The sequence below is a fragment of the Tursiops truncatus genome, chromosome 11 (genome assembly GCF_011762595.2).
Source record: "Tursiops truncatus isolate mTurTru1 chromosome 11, mTurTru1.mat.Y, whole genome shotgun sequence".
Taxonomy (NCBI): domain Eukaryota; kingdom Metazoa; phylum Chordata; class Mammalia; order Artiodactyla; family Delphinidae; genus Tursiops; species Tursiops truncatus.
Genome location: NC_047044.1, coordinates 64,172,888 through 64,189,745, shown reverse-complemented (window position 1 = coordinate 64,189,745; position 16,858 = coordinate 64,172,888). Strand labels below are relative to the sequence as shown.

The 16,858-nt window shown below is 43.9% G+C and overlaps 1 protein-coding gene across 5 annotated transcripts; it reads left to right on the top strand.

The window, feature by feature from the left end:
- Positions 1-1,788: 1,788 nt before the first annotated feature.
- Positions 1,789-8,262, top strand: TMEM106C (transmembrane protein 106C). 5 transcript variants are annotated; one of them, XM_004327682.4, is made up of 8 exons: positions 1,807-1,917; positions 2,389-2,603; positions 3,529-3,592; positions 4,090-4,249; positions 4,339-4,479; positions 4,922-4,971; positions 5,679-5,732; positions 6,607-8,262. In XM_004327682.4, the coding sequence occupies exons 2-8, from the start codon at positions 2,417-2,419 to the stop codon at positions 6,701-6,703; spliced, it is 753 nt and encodes a 250-aa protein (XP_004327730.1). In that variant the 5' UTR covers positions 1,807-1,917; positions 2,389-2,416; the 3' UTR covers positions 6,704-8,262. The 5 variants fall into 5 exon arrangements, with proteins under 5 accessions (XP_073644867.1, XP_073644866.1, XP_019790110.1 ...); XM_073788766.1 differs by lacking the exon at positions 4,922-4,971 and having other exon boundaries at positions 1,789-1,843; XM_073788765.1 differs by lacking the exon at positions 4,922-4,971 and having other exon boundaries at positions 1,790-1,843; positions 2,340-2,603.
- Positions 8,263-16,858: the final 8,596 nt, after the last annotated feature.

The window sequence follows — 16,858 nt, the reverse complement described above, 5'->3', positions numbered from 1 at the left end:
AGCAGTCAGACTGCCTGTGTTAAAATCCAGGCTTCCCCCTTAACTAGCTCTGCGTCTGTATCTTTTAGGATTGCATCCCACTATGAGAAAGGCACACACACACACACAAAACACAATTTGTCGGGGTGGGGTTGGTTATTTTTCTCATGTGATGAGAAGTCAGAAGAAAGGTAGTACAGAGCCTGAGTGTGGCTCCAAAGGTCATCAGGCACCCAGGCTCTTTTAATCCCTCTACCCAGCCTTCCTTAACATGCACTTCTTGCCTCATGGGCACAAGACAGCTGCCCCATCTCCAACATCAAGTCTAAATTCCAAACAGGAAGAGGAAGATCAAATCACAGGTTGAGTCTCCATCATGTTTAAGAGCTTTCCTGGAAGTCCCACACACCTCATTGGCTCAAACTGTGTCATATGGTAAGTAGGCAGGGAAATGTATTTTTCATTGAGCAAATCGTTGCCTCCAACAAAATCAGATTTGTGTAAACGAGGAATATAAACTGGTATAGAGCTTGCAAGGAGAGAGGTGAAGGTCGATTTCAGGAAGGGGAAGGTACGGGCCGTAGATGGAAAAAGAGGAGCAGTGGTTTCTTGTTGCTTCTGCCAAATATTCTTTTCTTGACCAAACTTTAGTCAGGTTCCTGAACCTTCTCCTAGGCCCATCTGCGCACTTATTGTATAATCCAGTTTTTGCACAAACCCTGCTAAGTCAGCTTAGCAAGAACCCCTCTCAAAATCTGATCACCTTCCATATCTGATTGGATTCCTCATCCTCCATCATCCCCCAGGTAATGTCTGACCACCATGGTGTGTCTTCAGCAATAATCCCGTTAGGTCAGTTTAGCCAGAATTCCCCTCACCGCTGATGTTTTCTCTTAGTAATTTTCCACCCACTGACCGGCACCCTGTTCCTTGACTCTAAATTCCCAGTTACCCTGCTGATTCAGACTTGAACCCAATCTCTCTCCCCCACTGGAAGACCCCATTGGTGCAGCTGTCCCTCCACACCTATCACCATTGCCCACCTTGAACAAAGTCTGCCTTACCGTCTCCAACCAGTGTCATTCAATAATTTTGTCTTTACCATTTCTTACTCTAAAGACTCAGCGGGCTGACTGGGACCAGCAGTTGCACAGGTGCCTAGACAGCAGCAGTGGCATCAGCCTTCTTCACAGGAGAAGGAGGAGAGAGAAGTGGAGATGGCAGAGACCTCGAAGGTCGCCAGCCTCCCACCACGTTGCAGGGCATGCCCCCCATTCACCCAGTTCAGAATCTCTCCTCTCCCCAGCATCGTCTTTATAACTTCACCTGCTTAAAGTCTGCCCTCGCTTGCTTCCTTCTGCTGCAGGCGAAGCGCAACCAGGCAGTCCCTACAAAGAAACCCGTCCTTGAAAAAGTGTCCTCTAACTCCTTATGTGCATGCCTTGTGTGTGTGTGTGTGTGTGTCTAGGGCTGGGGAAGGGGACGCCCTAAAGCAGGATGAGGGCAGGTTCTGTGTCTGATGCACTTTTTACCCTCGGCGTCTCCACACAACCCCTATGCTCAGAGAATAGCTGAGAATGGCTTTGGCTGCCGGCTCTTTCCGTCTTCCTCTTCCTCTGGAAACTTGAGCCTTTCCCAGCATTTCTGGGGGACTCAATCATCTCCACTGCACCAGCCTCAAGCCCCGAGAAGCGCTGCTCCAACCCGAACCCCACCCCCCCCCCAGCTCTCTGCCGCCCTCTCCCGGCGCCGTCAGCAGGGCCGCGAAGAGCGCACGCGCGCGCTCACGCCGGCGTCCCCGGGCCGGCTTGCCATTCTGCGCGTGCGCATCGAGTGCGGGCAGTTCCGAAGACCCAAGAGGAAGGTAAACCTGCTGAAGCGGGCAGGTGGCTGGCGGTCCGGCCCGTGAAGGAGCTGCCGGGAGCTCGTGCCCTGCAGGTCTGGAGCCTTCGGCATTTGCTCCCTCCTGGGCGACTCCGGTGGGCTCGGAGCGCGCTTTTTGCCAAGGGGCGTGACCTGAGCCCGCCTCCTGGGTTTGGGAGTGGAGGGGGGTGGGGAATCTTTGAGGCCTGTTATTAATTTGGTGCCTGTTGATTGCTGGGGAGGTTTTCTCGAGGAGGGCACAGAGTTTGCAAATAGCGGACAGGAAGGGGTGAAGCTGGACCACGTGGGAGCTGGGGTGACCTGAGCCGTGGGGCTGTGAGGAGCTGGCGCCCCGTTTCTCCGGCTGTGTGTGTCAGGAGTCGGAGGGAGGTTAGGGAGCACTGCTACAAAAAGAGCCTGCTAGAAATTGTGCAGGTGTTTGGGATCACATTCAGGACGGCAATTCGGTCATTTTTGTGTTCTCACTTTTCTCACAGAAAGATGCACGGCCACCAACACGCGCTCACTTGCCTCTTTGCATCCTAGGACATGACACAAGTGGCACATCCTGGCCATGGGGTCCCAGCAGTCCGCTTATGCTCACCCCCCTTCTTGCAAGCGGAAGAAGGCAGATGACAGGGAGGATTTGCTGGCTGAACGGGAGCAGGAAGAAGCCATTGCTCAGTTCCCATATGTGGAGTTCACAGGGCGAGATAGCATCACCTGTCTCACGTGCCAGGGGACAGGCTACATTCCAACAGGTGAGAGTCTTTGGTGATCATGGGAAGGATGATTCCCCAAGGAGAATTCCAGGATGCCCAGAGGGCTTCTCCGGTCTCCCAGCCAGAACTTTTCTCCTGGGCGGCAGTACCACGGTCATAGGCCATGCCCTGTGGAGCCAGCTGAGCTGCCTTGATAAACTTGCGCAGGTTCCACAACTTCTCTAGGTTTCCCAGTATTTGAAAGCCTTGCTTTTCTTCACTTGCACTCTTTTGTTCGTTGTTTCCTTGGTTTGGAACGTTTGGCTTGCTCTAGATTGTGGTGACAGGCACATTTCTTTATTGCTGTCGCTCATAAGGCCTGGCGTGCCTTTGTGGGGGAGGAGCAGACACCATCTTGGAAGCTTCTGTTCAAGGAAGCAGGTAGTGAATCATGAACCACCTAAGATCTGAAAAATAAGTCAAGGGGAGGGAGAAAAACACGCACAGGCGTGGAGCCTGGATTGGGTACAGAATCATCTATCACTAAGTTGGCTCTCAAGAAGTCTTAACAGGGTAGATGGAGGGTCACAGAGGTTTAGAGCTGGTAAGAACCTTAGAAACCGTTTATTCCAAAGCCTTCATATTACAGATGAGGACACAGTGGCCTAGAGAGGTAATGACTTCCCCAAGGCTATGCCGTAGCTGAAAGCCATGCAGCAGCTCAAGGCCCTGCAGTAAAGCCAGAACAAGATCCTACATTTCTCAACTTCCACGTCACTGCCGTGGGAGCACTGATAGATATTTTGTAATTTGTAGCACTGTCTACATATTGTTTCTTGTTCATCAGACCCCAAATATAAAACTGGTATCTTAGAAACGTCTAATTCCAGACAATATATTTGTGACAGGCTACTGTGTGTGTGATAGAAAGTACTACAACACGTGGGGTTTATTGTACCGAAATTGTTGTTTGTTTCTTTTCTAGAGCAAGTAAATGAGTTGGTGGCTTTGATCCCACACAGTGATCAGAGATTGCGTCCTCAGAGAACGTGAGTCACCTGCGTCTCTCCTGTTAATGCCTACGGTGGTCCCTAGTCCCTTTTTCTGTGTATGAATGCCAGTTAACTTCTTGAAAATGTTATCTGTTCCTGTAAATTCCCCACTTGCTTTAATACTGTTTGCTCAAGTAAGATGTCTCTGCCCCCATCACAGTCTGGGGAAGGGAACTTGAAGCTAGAAATGTTTTGAGAACAGAGGGCCAAATGAAGGAACTTGAATCAGTAGGAATTGGAGAAGAGGGTGTCCTGGCAGGTGAAGAGATGTTTCTGTCCACACAGTTCCTCTCTTCAGCTTCTCTTCCCAGACGGCAGACAGCATTCAGATGGGTTTGTGAACCCGCTCCACGTACTCTTTCCTGGTTTGTGATTCCTTGCTCTTTTCACTTTCTTGTCCCTCCCCGCCTCATTCCTGCTTTTGCATTTAATCTTGACTGATTGGACCTTGATCTCTGACTGCCTGGGTTGGTCATGTGCTTTGTCGTTTGCAGGAAGCAGTATGTCCTCCTGTCTGTTCTGCTCTGTCTCCTGGCATCTGGTTTGGTGGTTTTCTTCCTGTTTCCACATTCGGTCCTCGTGGATGATGACGGCATCAAAGTGGTGAAAGTCACGTTTAATGAGCAGGACTCCCTTGTAATCCTCGCCATCACGGTAAGATTAAGGCCTCCCTTCCTGGGTGTGCACCTGTGAGTCTTGTAGCCAGGACACTTACACGTGTTTCCTTTCTTGCTCTGATGCAGGCCACCCTGAAAATCAGGAACTCCAACTTCTACTCTGTGGCGGTGACCAGCCTGTCCAGCCAGGTTCAGTACATGAACACCGTGGTTGGGTCATATGTGACAACTAACATCTCCCTCATTCCACCTCGGAGCGAGCATCTGGTATGCCATCCTTTTAGGATCCTGGCCCCGTGGGCCTGAGAAAAGAGTAGGCACTGTGGAATGCTATCACCTCATTACTTTCCTCTTCCTCTCCTCATTTCCACTTGTAGCAACTGGTTGATGAGGAAGACGTGATGAGCTCTGTAATTATGAAAAATTAGGGGAAAAAATCAGCTAGCATTTAAGTGTTACAGGAACAAAAGAATTTGTCGGAGAAAGCGATTTGCCAGCAATCGAGGAGAGGCCGTGTGGTCCATTGGCCTCTCAACAGAGAAGAGGTTGGAAGATCTGTTAGAGGCTCATCGTCTGGATCAGGGACAGTCTTGGGGAAATATTTTGTATGTGATAGAAGAATGCTCTCAGGTCCTTGTGTTGCAGATTGTAGTACTGTTCTTTGTCAAGCCTCCTTAGCCACAGACTGACTCTGGTGTCTTATTTTCAGGTGAATTTTACCGTGAAGGCTGAGATGGGAGGACCATTTTCCTATGTGTAGTAAGGACAGTGTTCTCTACATGTGTGCTTTTTACTGGATGAAAGGGATTCAGAGTTGAGCTCAATTGTTGGGGGCCGGTCCTGCCTTAAGTTCCAGCCTTGGGCCTGTGGGTTCCCTAGTTTTGGGCATCTTGAAGTTTATTTGGAGGATGTGGTATTTTTTTTTTTTTTTTTTTTTTTTTTGCGGTACGCGGGCCTCTCACTGTTGTGGCCTCTCCTGTTGCGGAGCGCAAGCTCCGGACGCGCAGGCTCAGCGGCCATGGCTCACGGGCCGAGCCGCTCCGCGGCATGTGGAATCTTCCCGGACCGGGGCACGAACCCGTGTCCCCTGCATCGGCAGGCAGACTCTCAACCACTGTGCCACCAGGGAAGCCCAGGATGTGGTATTTGATATGTGACTGAAGTGCTCAAATTTCTTAAAGAGAACATTAGGCCACTAGAAACATTTCCAAGCTGCAGCATTTTGTGATGGGTATGAACAAACAAAAAGATGGTGTTGTGGGAGGATGGAAGGACACTTGTGGGGACTCGGAACTAGTGAGCCAGGACAGCACTTAAACCAGAAGGGCGGGTGTGGGGCAGGGGAGGTGCCCAAACGGGGCTGACTGCTCCTCAGTTTGACAGTGTAACTCAGCACTCCTGCTGATTCGCCTTTTTTTAAAAAAACAAAACCAAAAACAACCATTTCTCCGTTTGCTGTTTTGCAGCTTCTTCTGCAGGTTACCCGATATCCTGGTGCACAGCACAGTGGTCTTCATGCGGTACGTTGCTCATTTCCCCGTGTCCAGGGCCTTTGTGTTTGAGCCTGGACCGTCAGGCCACGTGAGCTGGCCACCTTTGCTCAGGAGAGCCCATGGGACCCACAGACCAAAGGGGGGATGCCCAGTACCTTACAGGCACAGACACGGCAGAGCCTTGCTGTCGTTTAGATACAGTGTCCAAATCCCTGTCACAAATCACGAGGGTCACAGTGAACGGTTAGTTGTAGAATTTTCTCCATGAAATGGGGTCGAGTTGTGTGATCCCTTTAGAATCCTGATGGAACTAGTAAAGAAAAGAAAAGCTTTCTCAAGGCGTAAGCCCTGGGCATCTGGCCAGACTTACTCTGTAGCCACACAAATTACCACATTGTCATGGACCGTAATCTCTAGAACCGTGACTGTTAAATTCGCAAGTGACAAGGTTCTGCTGCAGACATTTGAAATAGCAGGGTTAGAGCAGGGTTTCTTAGCCTTGGCACTATTGACATTTTGGGCCAGACAGTTGTTTGTTGCGAGGGGCTGTTCTGTGCCTTGTAGGACGTTTTACAGCCTGGCCTCTACCCACTAGATGCCAGTAACACCACCTCCTCCCCCACTCAGTTGTAACAACCCCAAATGTTCAGACGTTGCCAGAAGTCCCCTGTGGGTTAAAATCGTCCCCGGTTCAGAACCACATATTTAGAGGGTCAGCTCAGGGCACAGTGTCTCTGGGGATGTGGAAAGATCCTCTGACCTCCTGGTTGTGTAACCATGAAGATACGTATCTAGGACCTGTGGATATTACTGCCTGAGCTTGCAAGAAATTACTCGGGCGATGTTTCTTACTTATTTCGTCTCAGAAACAATTAATTCTCGTTGGTTTTCCTTTCCCTAGAACTTCAGTGAAGATTTCCTACATTGGCCACATGACCCAGAGCTCCCTGGAGACACACCACTATGTGGATTGTGGAGCAAATTCCACAGCTGTTTAGAAACTGCTCGTGGTCCTTCCATGGCAGCGCCTGTCAGAAGAGACACAGCATCTGTTTCCGGGGCCTGAGCCCTGTACCTACCCCAGGGGGTAGAACCAGAGGAGAAATTGGTTCTCTCAGTCCCCAGCAGACGTCCTCCTGCCACTAGGGAGGAAAACTCCTCTCTGTAGCGCCATTTACTTTTCTCAGAACCAGCAGGATCACTGCCTCGTGCCTAGCCTATGCCCAGCAAATAGCAGGCACTCAAAGAAGGTCTGAAGAGTTTAACTGAGATCTTTTCAACTGCTCTTGGGCCATCATCAGTTAAAATCGTACCATGGTTCTAGGGTATCAGACGATAGAGTGATCCGGAAATAAGACGGTCGGTGCAGTTGCAGAACTATTTTCGGGGCCTCATCACGGAAGAGGCAGCAGGGAGGGAGCATTTGGATACATTAAAGAAGAAAGCACAGACCATTCAATATGTGAAATTTATTCATCTGCTTCCAAATGCCTAGGAACTTTATTAAAGAAAAAAAAACAACTCTTTTTTTCCTGTAGAAAGTTAAAACTTTTTACCAAGAGTCTGTGGGGTCTGATTTACCCTTCATCCATTGGCTGGAACATGGATTAGAGAATTTGGTAGAAAAGTAAACCCTGCTTTTGATTCATCTGTGTCTCCTCTGATTGTGTGGATGTCTCAGTAGGCACCTCTGGGGGACCGTAGAATAGTTGCTTGTGAAGTGTTATCAGCACACGATGGGAAGGGAAGAGAAGAAGCCCTGCTTGTACTGTCCCCGTGAGCTCCTATCGCAGTCCGTCTACCTCTGATGGTGACAGGTTGGCCTATCGCTGTTGTAGAACAGAGCACTTAATGCCCCCTGGAGGTTGGCCGAGGTAGAGCAGTGATGCCTGAGGATTGAGAAGCTGCTTCCCTGAGGAGGAATAACTTGCTAATTAAGAGGATCTGGTTTGAAGTTGAAAGTTTCTTGAACTGTCTCCACCCTCTCCACCACCCAAAGCGCAGGCTCCAGCCCCACGGAGGCAGGGCATCTAGGGGGAAGCTTGAGTAGTCAGTTTCAGAACTCCGCTGAGGTGGGCTCCAGCTCCTTCTCCAGCACTCGTGCCTCGGGAAACCCTAACAGCAACAGGTGGTGGCACAGGGTCTATTTTCTTTTTTGTCCTCATTCACGTAGCTTGATTTTCAACATCAATGATCTTTGCACTCTGAATCTTCAGGCTAAGGCTAAATTTCATGGTGTTTGGTCGATGCTGACCATGCTTGAGTAACCCAAGAGCTGAGGGTTGAAAGCCGAGTTTCCCTGTTAACCTGGATCCTTTAACGGCCTGTAGTACACGATGGTGATGACTGTTCTGTGTGTAAATGATGGAACACGACTTGTATGGAAGCAGATGTGCACCATTTTTGAGGACATGCCCTGAACACATGAAGATGTACACATTGCTACATTTTTTTGTTTTCCAATTTTCCAAACATCCTCTAGCGTATTTTTCATGTGATTTTGACAAGGTTACTCCTATTGGTACTTCAGTTTTGAATAATTTTTTGTGACCATGTGCCTCAGTAGCATTTCTTGCTTCTCAACGTTATCTTTATTTTTTTATTTTAGAACTTTCAAGTTGATTACTCATTTTTTTTTTAATTGGGGTATAGTTGTTTTACAGTGTTGTATTAGTTTCTGCTGTACAGCGAAGTGGAGTTCCCTGTGCTATACAGCAGGTTCTTATTATCTATTTTATACATATTAGTGTATATATGTCAATCCCAATCTCCCAGTTCATCCCCCCACCCCACCCCCCTGCTTTTCCCCCCTGGTATCCATACATTTGTTCTCTACATCTGTGTTTCTGTTTCTGCCTTGCAAACTGGTTCATCTGTACCATTTTTCTAGATTCCACATATATGCGTTAGTATATGGTATTTGTTTTTCTCTTTCTGACTTACTTCAGTCTCTATGACAGTCTCTAGGTCCATCCACATCTCTTCAAATGACCCAATTTCGTTCCTTTTTATGGCTGAGTAATATTCCATTGTATATATGTACCACATCTTTATCCATTCATCTGCCGATGGTAATTTAGGTTGCTTCCATGACTTGACTATTCTAAATAGTGCTGCAGTGAACTTAGGGTGCATGTGGCATGTGTCCTTTTGAATTATGGTTTTCTCTGGGTATATGCCCAGTACTGGGATTGCTGAGTTGTATGGTAGTTATATTTTTAGTTTTCTAAGGAACCTCCATACTGTTCTCCATAGTGGCTGTATCAATTTACCTTCCCACCAACAGTGCAAGAGGGTTCCCTTTTCTCCACACCCTCTCCAGCATTTATTGTTTGTAGATTTTCTGATGATGCCCATTCTAACCGGTGTGAGGTGACACCTCGTTGTAGTTTTGATGTGCGTTTCTCTAATAATTAGTGATGTTGAGCAGCTTTTCATGTGCCTTTTCTTTGGAGAAACGTCTATTTAGGTCTTCTGCCCATTTTTTGATTGGGTGGTTTTTTTGATATTGAGCTGCATGAGCTGTTTATATATTTTGGAGATTAATCCTTTGTTGATTTGTTTGAAAATATTTTCTCCCATTCTGAGGGTTGTCTTTTTGTTTATAGTTTCCTTTGCTGTGCAAAAGCTTTTAAGTTTCATTAGGTCCCATTTGTTTATTTTTGTTTTTATTTCCATTACTCTAGGAGGTGTGTCAAAAAAGATCTTGCTGTGATTTATGTCAAAGAGTGTTCTTCCTATGTTTTCCTCTAAGAGTTTTGTAGTGTCTGGTCTTACATTTAGGTCTTTAATCCATTTTGAGTTTATTTTTGTGTCTGCTGTTAGGGGGTGTTCTAATTTCATTCTTTTACATGTAGCTGTCCAGTTTTTCCAGTACCACTTATTGAAGAGGCTGTCTTTTCTCCATTGTATATCCTTGCCTCCTTTGTCATACATTAGTTGACCATAGGTGTGTGGGTTTATCTCTGGGCTTTCTATTCTGTTCCATTGATCTATATTTCAGTTTTTGTGCCCATACCATACTGTCTTGATTACTGTAGCTTTGTAGTATAGTCTGAAGTCAGGGAGTCTGATTCCTCCAGCTCCGTTTTTTTTCCTCAAGATTGCTTTGGCTATTCGGGGTCTTTTATGTCTCCAGACATATTTTAAGATTTTTTTGTTCTAGTTCTGTAAAAGAAAAATGCCATTGGTAATTTGATAGGGATTGCATTGAATCTGTAGATTGCTTTGGGTAGTATAGTCATTTTCACAATATTGATTCTTCCAATCCAAGAACATGGTATATCTCTCCATCTATTTGTATCATCTTTAATTTCTTTCATCAGTGTCTTATAGTTTTCTGTATACAGGTCTTTTGTCTCCCTAGGTAGGTTTATTCCTAGGTATTTTATTCTTTTTGTTGCAGTGGTAAATGGGAGTGTTTCCTTAATTTCTCTCTCAGATTTTTCATCATTAGTATATAGGAATGCAAGAGATTTCTGTGCATTTTGTATCCTGCAACTTTAACCAATTCATTGATTAGCTCTAGTAGTTTTCTGGTGGCATCTTTAGGATTCTCTATGTATACTATCATGTCATCTGCAAACAGTGGCAGTTTTACTTCTTTTCCAATTTGTATTCCTTTTATTTCTTTTTCTTCTCTGATTGCTGTGGCTAGGGCTAGGACTTTGAAAACTACGTTGAATAATAGTTGCAAGAGTGGACATCCTTGTCTTGTTCCTGATCTTAGAAGAAATGCTTTCAGTTTTTCACCACTGAGAATGATGTTTGCTGTGGTTTGTCATATATGGCCTTTATTATGTTGAGGTAGGTTCCCTCTATGCCCACTTTCTGGAGAGTTCTTATCATAAATGGTGTTGAATTTAGTCAAAAGCTTTTTCTGCATCTATTGAGATGATCATATGGTTTTTATTCTTCAATTTGTTAATGTGGTGTATCACATTGATTTGTGTATATTGAAGAATCGTTGCATCCCTGGGATAAATCCCACTTGATCGTGGTGTATGATACTGTTAAAGTGTTGTTGGATTCTGTTTGCTAGTATTTTGTTGAGGATTTTTGCATCCATATTCATCAGTGATAGTGGTCTGTAATTTTCTTTTTTTTTGTAGTATCTTTGTCTGGTTTTGGTCAGGGTGATGGTGCCCCCATAGAAGGAGTTTGGGAGTGTTCCTTCCTCTGCAATTTTTTGGAAGAGTTTGAGAAGGATGGGTATTAGCTCTTCTCTAAATGTTTGATAGAATTCACCTATGAAGCCATCTGGTCCTGGACTTTTGTTTGTTGGGAGATTTTTTATCACACTTTAAATTTCATTACTTGTGATTGGTATGTTCATATTTTCTGTTTCTTCCTGGTTCAGTCTTGGAAGGTTATACCTTTTGAAGGATTTGTCCATTTCTTCTAGGTTGTCCATTTTATTGGCATAGGGTTGCTTGTAGTAGTTCCCTTATGATTCTTTGTGTTTCTGCAGTGTCCGTTCTAACTTCCCCTTTTTCATTTCTAATTTTACTGATTTGAGTCCTCTCCCTCTTTTTCTTGATGAGTCTGGCTAATGGTTTCTCAATTTTTAAATTTAATTTTATTTACTTATTTTTTTGAATTTTATTTTATTTTTTATACAGCAGGTTCTTTTTAAATAAATTTATTTATTTATTTTTGTCTGCGTTGGGTCTTCGTTGTTGCACATGGGCTTTCTCTAGTTGCAGTGAATGGGGGCTGCTCTTCATTGCGGTGTGCGGGCGTCTCACTGCGGTGGCTTCTCTTGTTGCGGAACATGGGCTCTAGGCACGTGGGCTTCAGTAGTTGTGGCACACAGGCTCAGTAGTTGTGGTGCACGGGCTTAGTTGCTCCGTGGCATGTGGGATCTTCCCAGACCAGGGCTCGAACCCGTGTCCCCTGCATTGGCAGGCGGATTCTTAACCACTGCACCATCAGGGAAGTCCTATACATCAGGTTCTTATTAGTTTTCTATTTTATACATATTAGTGTAGATATGTCGATCCCAGTCTACTCAAAGAACCAGCTTTTAGTTTTATTGATCTTTGCTAATGTTTTCTATGTTTCTGTTTCATTTATTTCTCCTCTGATCTTTATGATTTCTTTCTTTCTGCTAATTTTGGGTTATGTTTTTTGTTCCTCCTCTAATTCCTTTAGGTGTAAGGTTAGATTGTTTATTTGAGATTTTTCTTGTTTCTTGAGGTAGGATTGTGTTGCTATAAATTTCCCTCTTAGAACTGCTTTTGCTGCATCCCATAGGTTTTGGATCATTGTGTTTTCATTGTCATTTGTCTCTAGGTATCTTTTGATTTCCTCTTTGATTTCTTCAGTGATCTCTTGGTTATTTAGTAACGTATTGTGTAGCCTTTGTGTGTTTTTTACAAATTGATTGTAATTGATTTCTAATCTTAAAGCATTGTGGTCGGAAAAGACGCTTGATATGATTTCAATTTTCTTAAATTTACCAAGACTTGATTTGTGACCCAAGATGTGATCTATCCTGGAGAACGTTCCGTGCGCACTTGAGAAGAAAGTGTAATCTGCTTTTTTGGATGGAATGTCTTATAAATATCAATTAAATCTATCTGGTCTATTGTGTTGTTTAAAGCTTATGTTTCCTTATTAATTTTCTGTCCAGATGATCTGTCCATTGGTATAAGTGAGGTGTTAAAGTCCCCCACTATTATCGTGTTACTGTTGATTTCCTCTTTTATAGCTGTTAGCATTTGCCTTACATATTGAGGTGCTTCTATGTTGGGTGCATATATATTTATAATTGTTATATCTTCTTGGATTGATCCCTTGATCATTATGTAGTGTCCTTCCTTGTCTCTTGTAACATTCTTTATTTTAAAGTCTACTTTATCTGATATGAGTATAGTTATTCCAGCTTTCTTTTGATTTCCATTTGCATGGAATATTTCTTTCCATCCCCTCACTTTCAGTCTGAATGTGTCCCTAGGTCTGAAGTGGGTCTCTTGTAGACAGCATATATGCGGGTCTTGTTTTTGTATCCATTCAGTGAGTCTGTCTTTTGGTTAGAGTGTTTAATCCATTCACATTTAAAGTACTTATTGATATGTATGTTCCTATTACCATTTTCTTAATTGTTTTGGGTTTGTTTTTGTAGGTGCTTTGCTTCTCTTGTGTTTCCCACTTAGAGAATTTCCTTTAGCATTTGTCGTAGAGCTGGTTTGGTGGTGTTGTCTCTTAGCTTTTGCTTGTCTGTAAAGCTTTTGATTTCTCCATCGAATCTGAATGTGATCCTTGCTGGGTAGAGTAATCTTGGTTGTAGGTTCTTCCCTTTCATCACTTTAAATATAATGTGCCACTCCCTTCTGCCTTGCAGAGTTTCTGCTGAGAAATCAGCTTTTAACCTTATGGGAGTTCCCTTATATGTTATTTGTCGTTTTTCCCTTGTTGCTTTTAATAATTTTTCTTTGTCTTTAATTTTTGTCCATTTGATTACTATGTGTCTCGGCAAGTTTCTCCTTGGGTTTATCCTGTATGGGACTCTGTGCTTCCTGGACTTGGGTGGCTATTTCCTTTCCCATGTTAGGGAAATTTTCAACTATAATCTCTTCAAATATTTTCTCAGGTCCTTTCTTTCTCTCTCTCCTTCTGGGACCCCTATAATGTGAATGTTAGTGTGTTTAATGTTGTCCCTGAGATCTCTTAGGCTGTCTTCATTTCTTTTCATTCTTTTTTCTTTATTCTGTTCCGTGACAGTGATTTCCACCATTCTGTCTTCCAGGTCCCTTATCCGTTCTTCTGCCTCAATGATTCTGCTATTGATTTCTTCTAGTGTATTTTTCATTTCAGTTATTGTATTGTTCATCTCTGTTTGTTTGTTCTTTAATTCTTCTAGGTCTTTGTTAAACATTTCTTGCATCTTCTTGATCTTTGCCTCCATTCTTTTTCCGAGGTCCTGGATCATCTTCACTATCATTATTCTGAATTCTTTTTCTGGAAGGTTACCTATCTCCACTTCATTTAGTCGTTTTTCTGGGGTTTTATCTTGTTCCTTCATCTGGGATATAGTCCTCTGCCTTTTCATTTTGCTATCTTTCTGTGATTGTGGTTTTTGTTCTGCAGGCTGCAGGTTTGTAGTTCTTCTTGCTTCTGCTGTCTGCCGTCTGGTGGATGATGCTATCTAAGAGATTTGTGCAAGGTTTCTGATGGGAGCGACTGGTGGTGGGTAGAGCTGGGTGTCGCTCTGGTGGGCAGAGCTCAGTAAAACTTTAATCCACTTGTCTGCTGATGTGTGGGGCTGAGTTCTCTCCCTGTTGGTTGTTTGGCCTGAGGCGACCCAGCACTGGAGCCTACAGGCTCTTCGGTGGAGCTAATGGTGGACTCCAGGAGGGCTCACACCAGTGAGTACTTCCCAGAACTTCTGCCAGTGTCCTTGTCTCCGTGGTGAGCTACAGCCATCCCCCGCCTCGGCAGGAGACCCTCCAACACTAGCAGGTAGGTCTGGTTCAGTCTCCTCTGGGGTCACTGCTCCTTCCCCCCTGGGTCCTGGTGTGCACACTACTTTGTGTGTGCCCTCCTGGAGTGGAGTCTCTTTCCCCCAGTCCTGTCGAAGTCCTGCAGTCAAATCCTGCTGGCCTTCAAGGTCTGAGTCTCTGGGGGTTCCTCCTCCTGTTGCCGGACCCCCAGGTTGGGAAGGCTGACATTGGGCTCAGAACCTTCACTCCATTGGGTGGACTTCTGTGGTATAATTGTTCTCCAGTTTGTGAGTCGCCCACCCAGCAGTTATGGGATTTGGTTTTATCATGATTGCATCCCTCCTGCCATTTCACTGAGACTTCTCCTTTGTCTTTGGATATGGGGTATCTTTTTTGGTGAGTTCCAGTGTCTTCCTGTTGATGATTGTTCAGCAGTTAGTTGTGATTCTGGTGTTCTCACAAGAGGGAGTCAATGTTATCTTTAAATGCAGCTATGGTATTCAAATGAGAGCAGTTAACTTTTGTAAACATACAGCAGTAAGTCTTATCTAATAATGCTACGAACTCTCATACCTGTTTATATTCTCAGCATCCCATACTGCACTGCGGGATGCTCTGCGTAGTTGTATCATGCTCTCTGTTAATTCTTGGACAAATACATAGAATTTGCTCTCGGCAACACCAAAATAGAAAGGGGAAGTGGTTGGCTCTGGTGTCATTGCTATCACCATTGTATCTGTACTGGATTGAGGTTTGGAAGGAGTGTGTTTCTTTTTTAAATTTTATTAAAGTATAGTTGATTTACAATTTGTATTAATTCCTGCTGTGCAGCAGAGTGATTCAGTTATACATATATTGCGTGGGCCAAAAGGTTCATTTGGTTTTTTTCTGTAAGATGGCTCTAGTGGCACTTAGTTGTCTTTAACTTCATCTGAAACAATTTTGTTAGATTGTATGTGACAGCTGTCATGTCAGCATGCATTTAAAAAAAGACATCAAAATTGGTGAATTTTTGTGTAGCCATCTTAACACTGAAGATGGGGGGGAAACCCCAACATTTTAGGCATATTATGCTTTGTTATTTCAAGAAAGGTAAAAACGAAACTAAAACCCCAAAAAAAGATTTGTGCAGTGTATGGAGAAGGTGCTGTGACTGATTGAACACGTCTGAAGTGGTTTGTGAAGTTCCTTCTCGCTGGATGATGCTCCACGGTTGGGTAGATCAGTTGAAGTTGATACGGATCAAATTGAAACAATAATTGAGAACAATCAACTTTATACCATACGGGAGATAGCTGACATACTCAAAATATCCAAATCAAGCGTTGAAAATCATTTGCACCAGCTTGGTTATGCCAATCGCTTTGATGTTTGGGTTCCACATAAGTTAAGCAAAAGAAAAAAAACCTTGTTGACCATACTTCTGCGTGTGATTCTCTATTGAAACCTAATGAAAATGTTCCATTTTTAAAACAAATTGTGGCAGGCGATGAAGAGTGGATACTGTACAGCAATGTGGAACAGAAGAGATCATGGGGCAAGCGAAATGAACCACCACCAACCACACCAAAGGCCGGTCTTCATCCAAAGAAGGTGATGTTGTGTATATGGTGGGATTGGAAGGGAGTCCTCTATTATGAGCTCCTTCCAGAAAACCAAACAATTAATTCCAACAAGTACTGCTCCCAACCGGACCAACTGAAAATGGCATTCGACTAAAAGCATCCAGAATTAGTCAACAGAAAATGCATAATCTTCCATCAGGATAATTCAAGACTGCATGTTTCTTTGATGACCAGGCAAAAACTGTTACAGCTTCGCTGGGAAGTTCTGATTCATCCGCCATATTTACTAGACATTGCACCTTCAGATTTCCATTTATTTCAGTCTTTATAAAATTCTCTTAATGGAAAAAATTTCAATTCCCTGGAAGACTGTAAAAGGCACCTGGAACAGTTCTTTGCTTAAAAAGATAAAAAGTTTTGGGAAGATGGAATTACGAAGTTGCCTGAAAAATGGCAGAAGATAGTGGAACAAAAGGGTGAATACGTTGTTCAATAAAGTTCTTGGTGGAAATGAAAAATGTGTCTTTTATTTTTACTTAAAACACCAAAGGCACTTTTTAGCCCACCCAATATATATTCTTTTTCATATTCTTTTCCATTATGGTTTATTACAGGATGTTGAATATAGTTCCCTGTGCTATACAGTAGGACCTTGTTGTTTATCCATCCTGTATATAACAGTTTGCATCTGCTAACCCCAAACTCCTGATCCTTCCCTCCCCCACCTCCCCTCCCCCTTGGCAACCACAAGTCCGTTCTCTATTTCTGTGAGTCTTTTTTTCTGTTTTGTAGATATGTTCATTTGCATCATATTTTAGACTCCACATATAAATGATATCATATGGTATTTTTCTTTGTCTGACTTACTTAAACTCTAGGTCCATCCATGTTGCTGCAAATAGCATTAGTTTTTCTTTTTTATGGGTGAGTAATATTCCCATATATTCCATGTGAGATATACACACACACACACACACACACATATCACATCTTCTTTATCCATTCATCTGTTGATGGACATTTAGGTTGTTTCCACACCTTGGCTATTGTAAATAGTGCTGCTTTGAACATAGGGGTGCATGTATCTTTTGGAATTATAGTTTTGTCTGGGTGTATGCCCAGGAGTGGGATTGCTGGATCATAT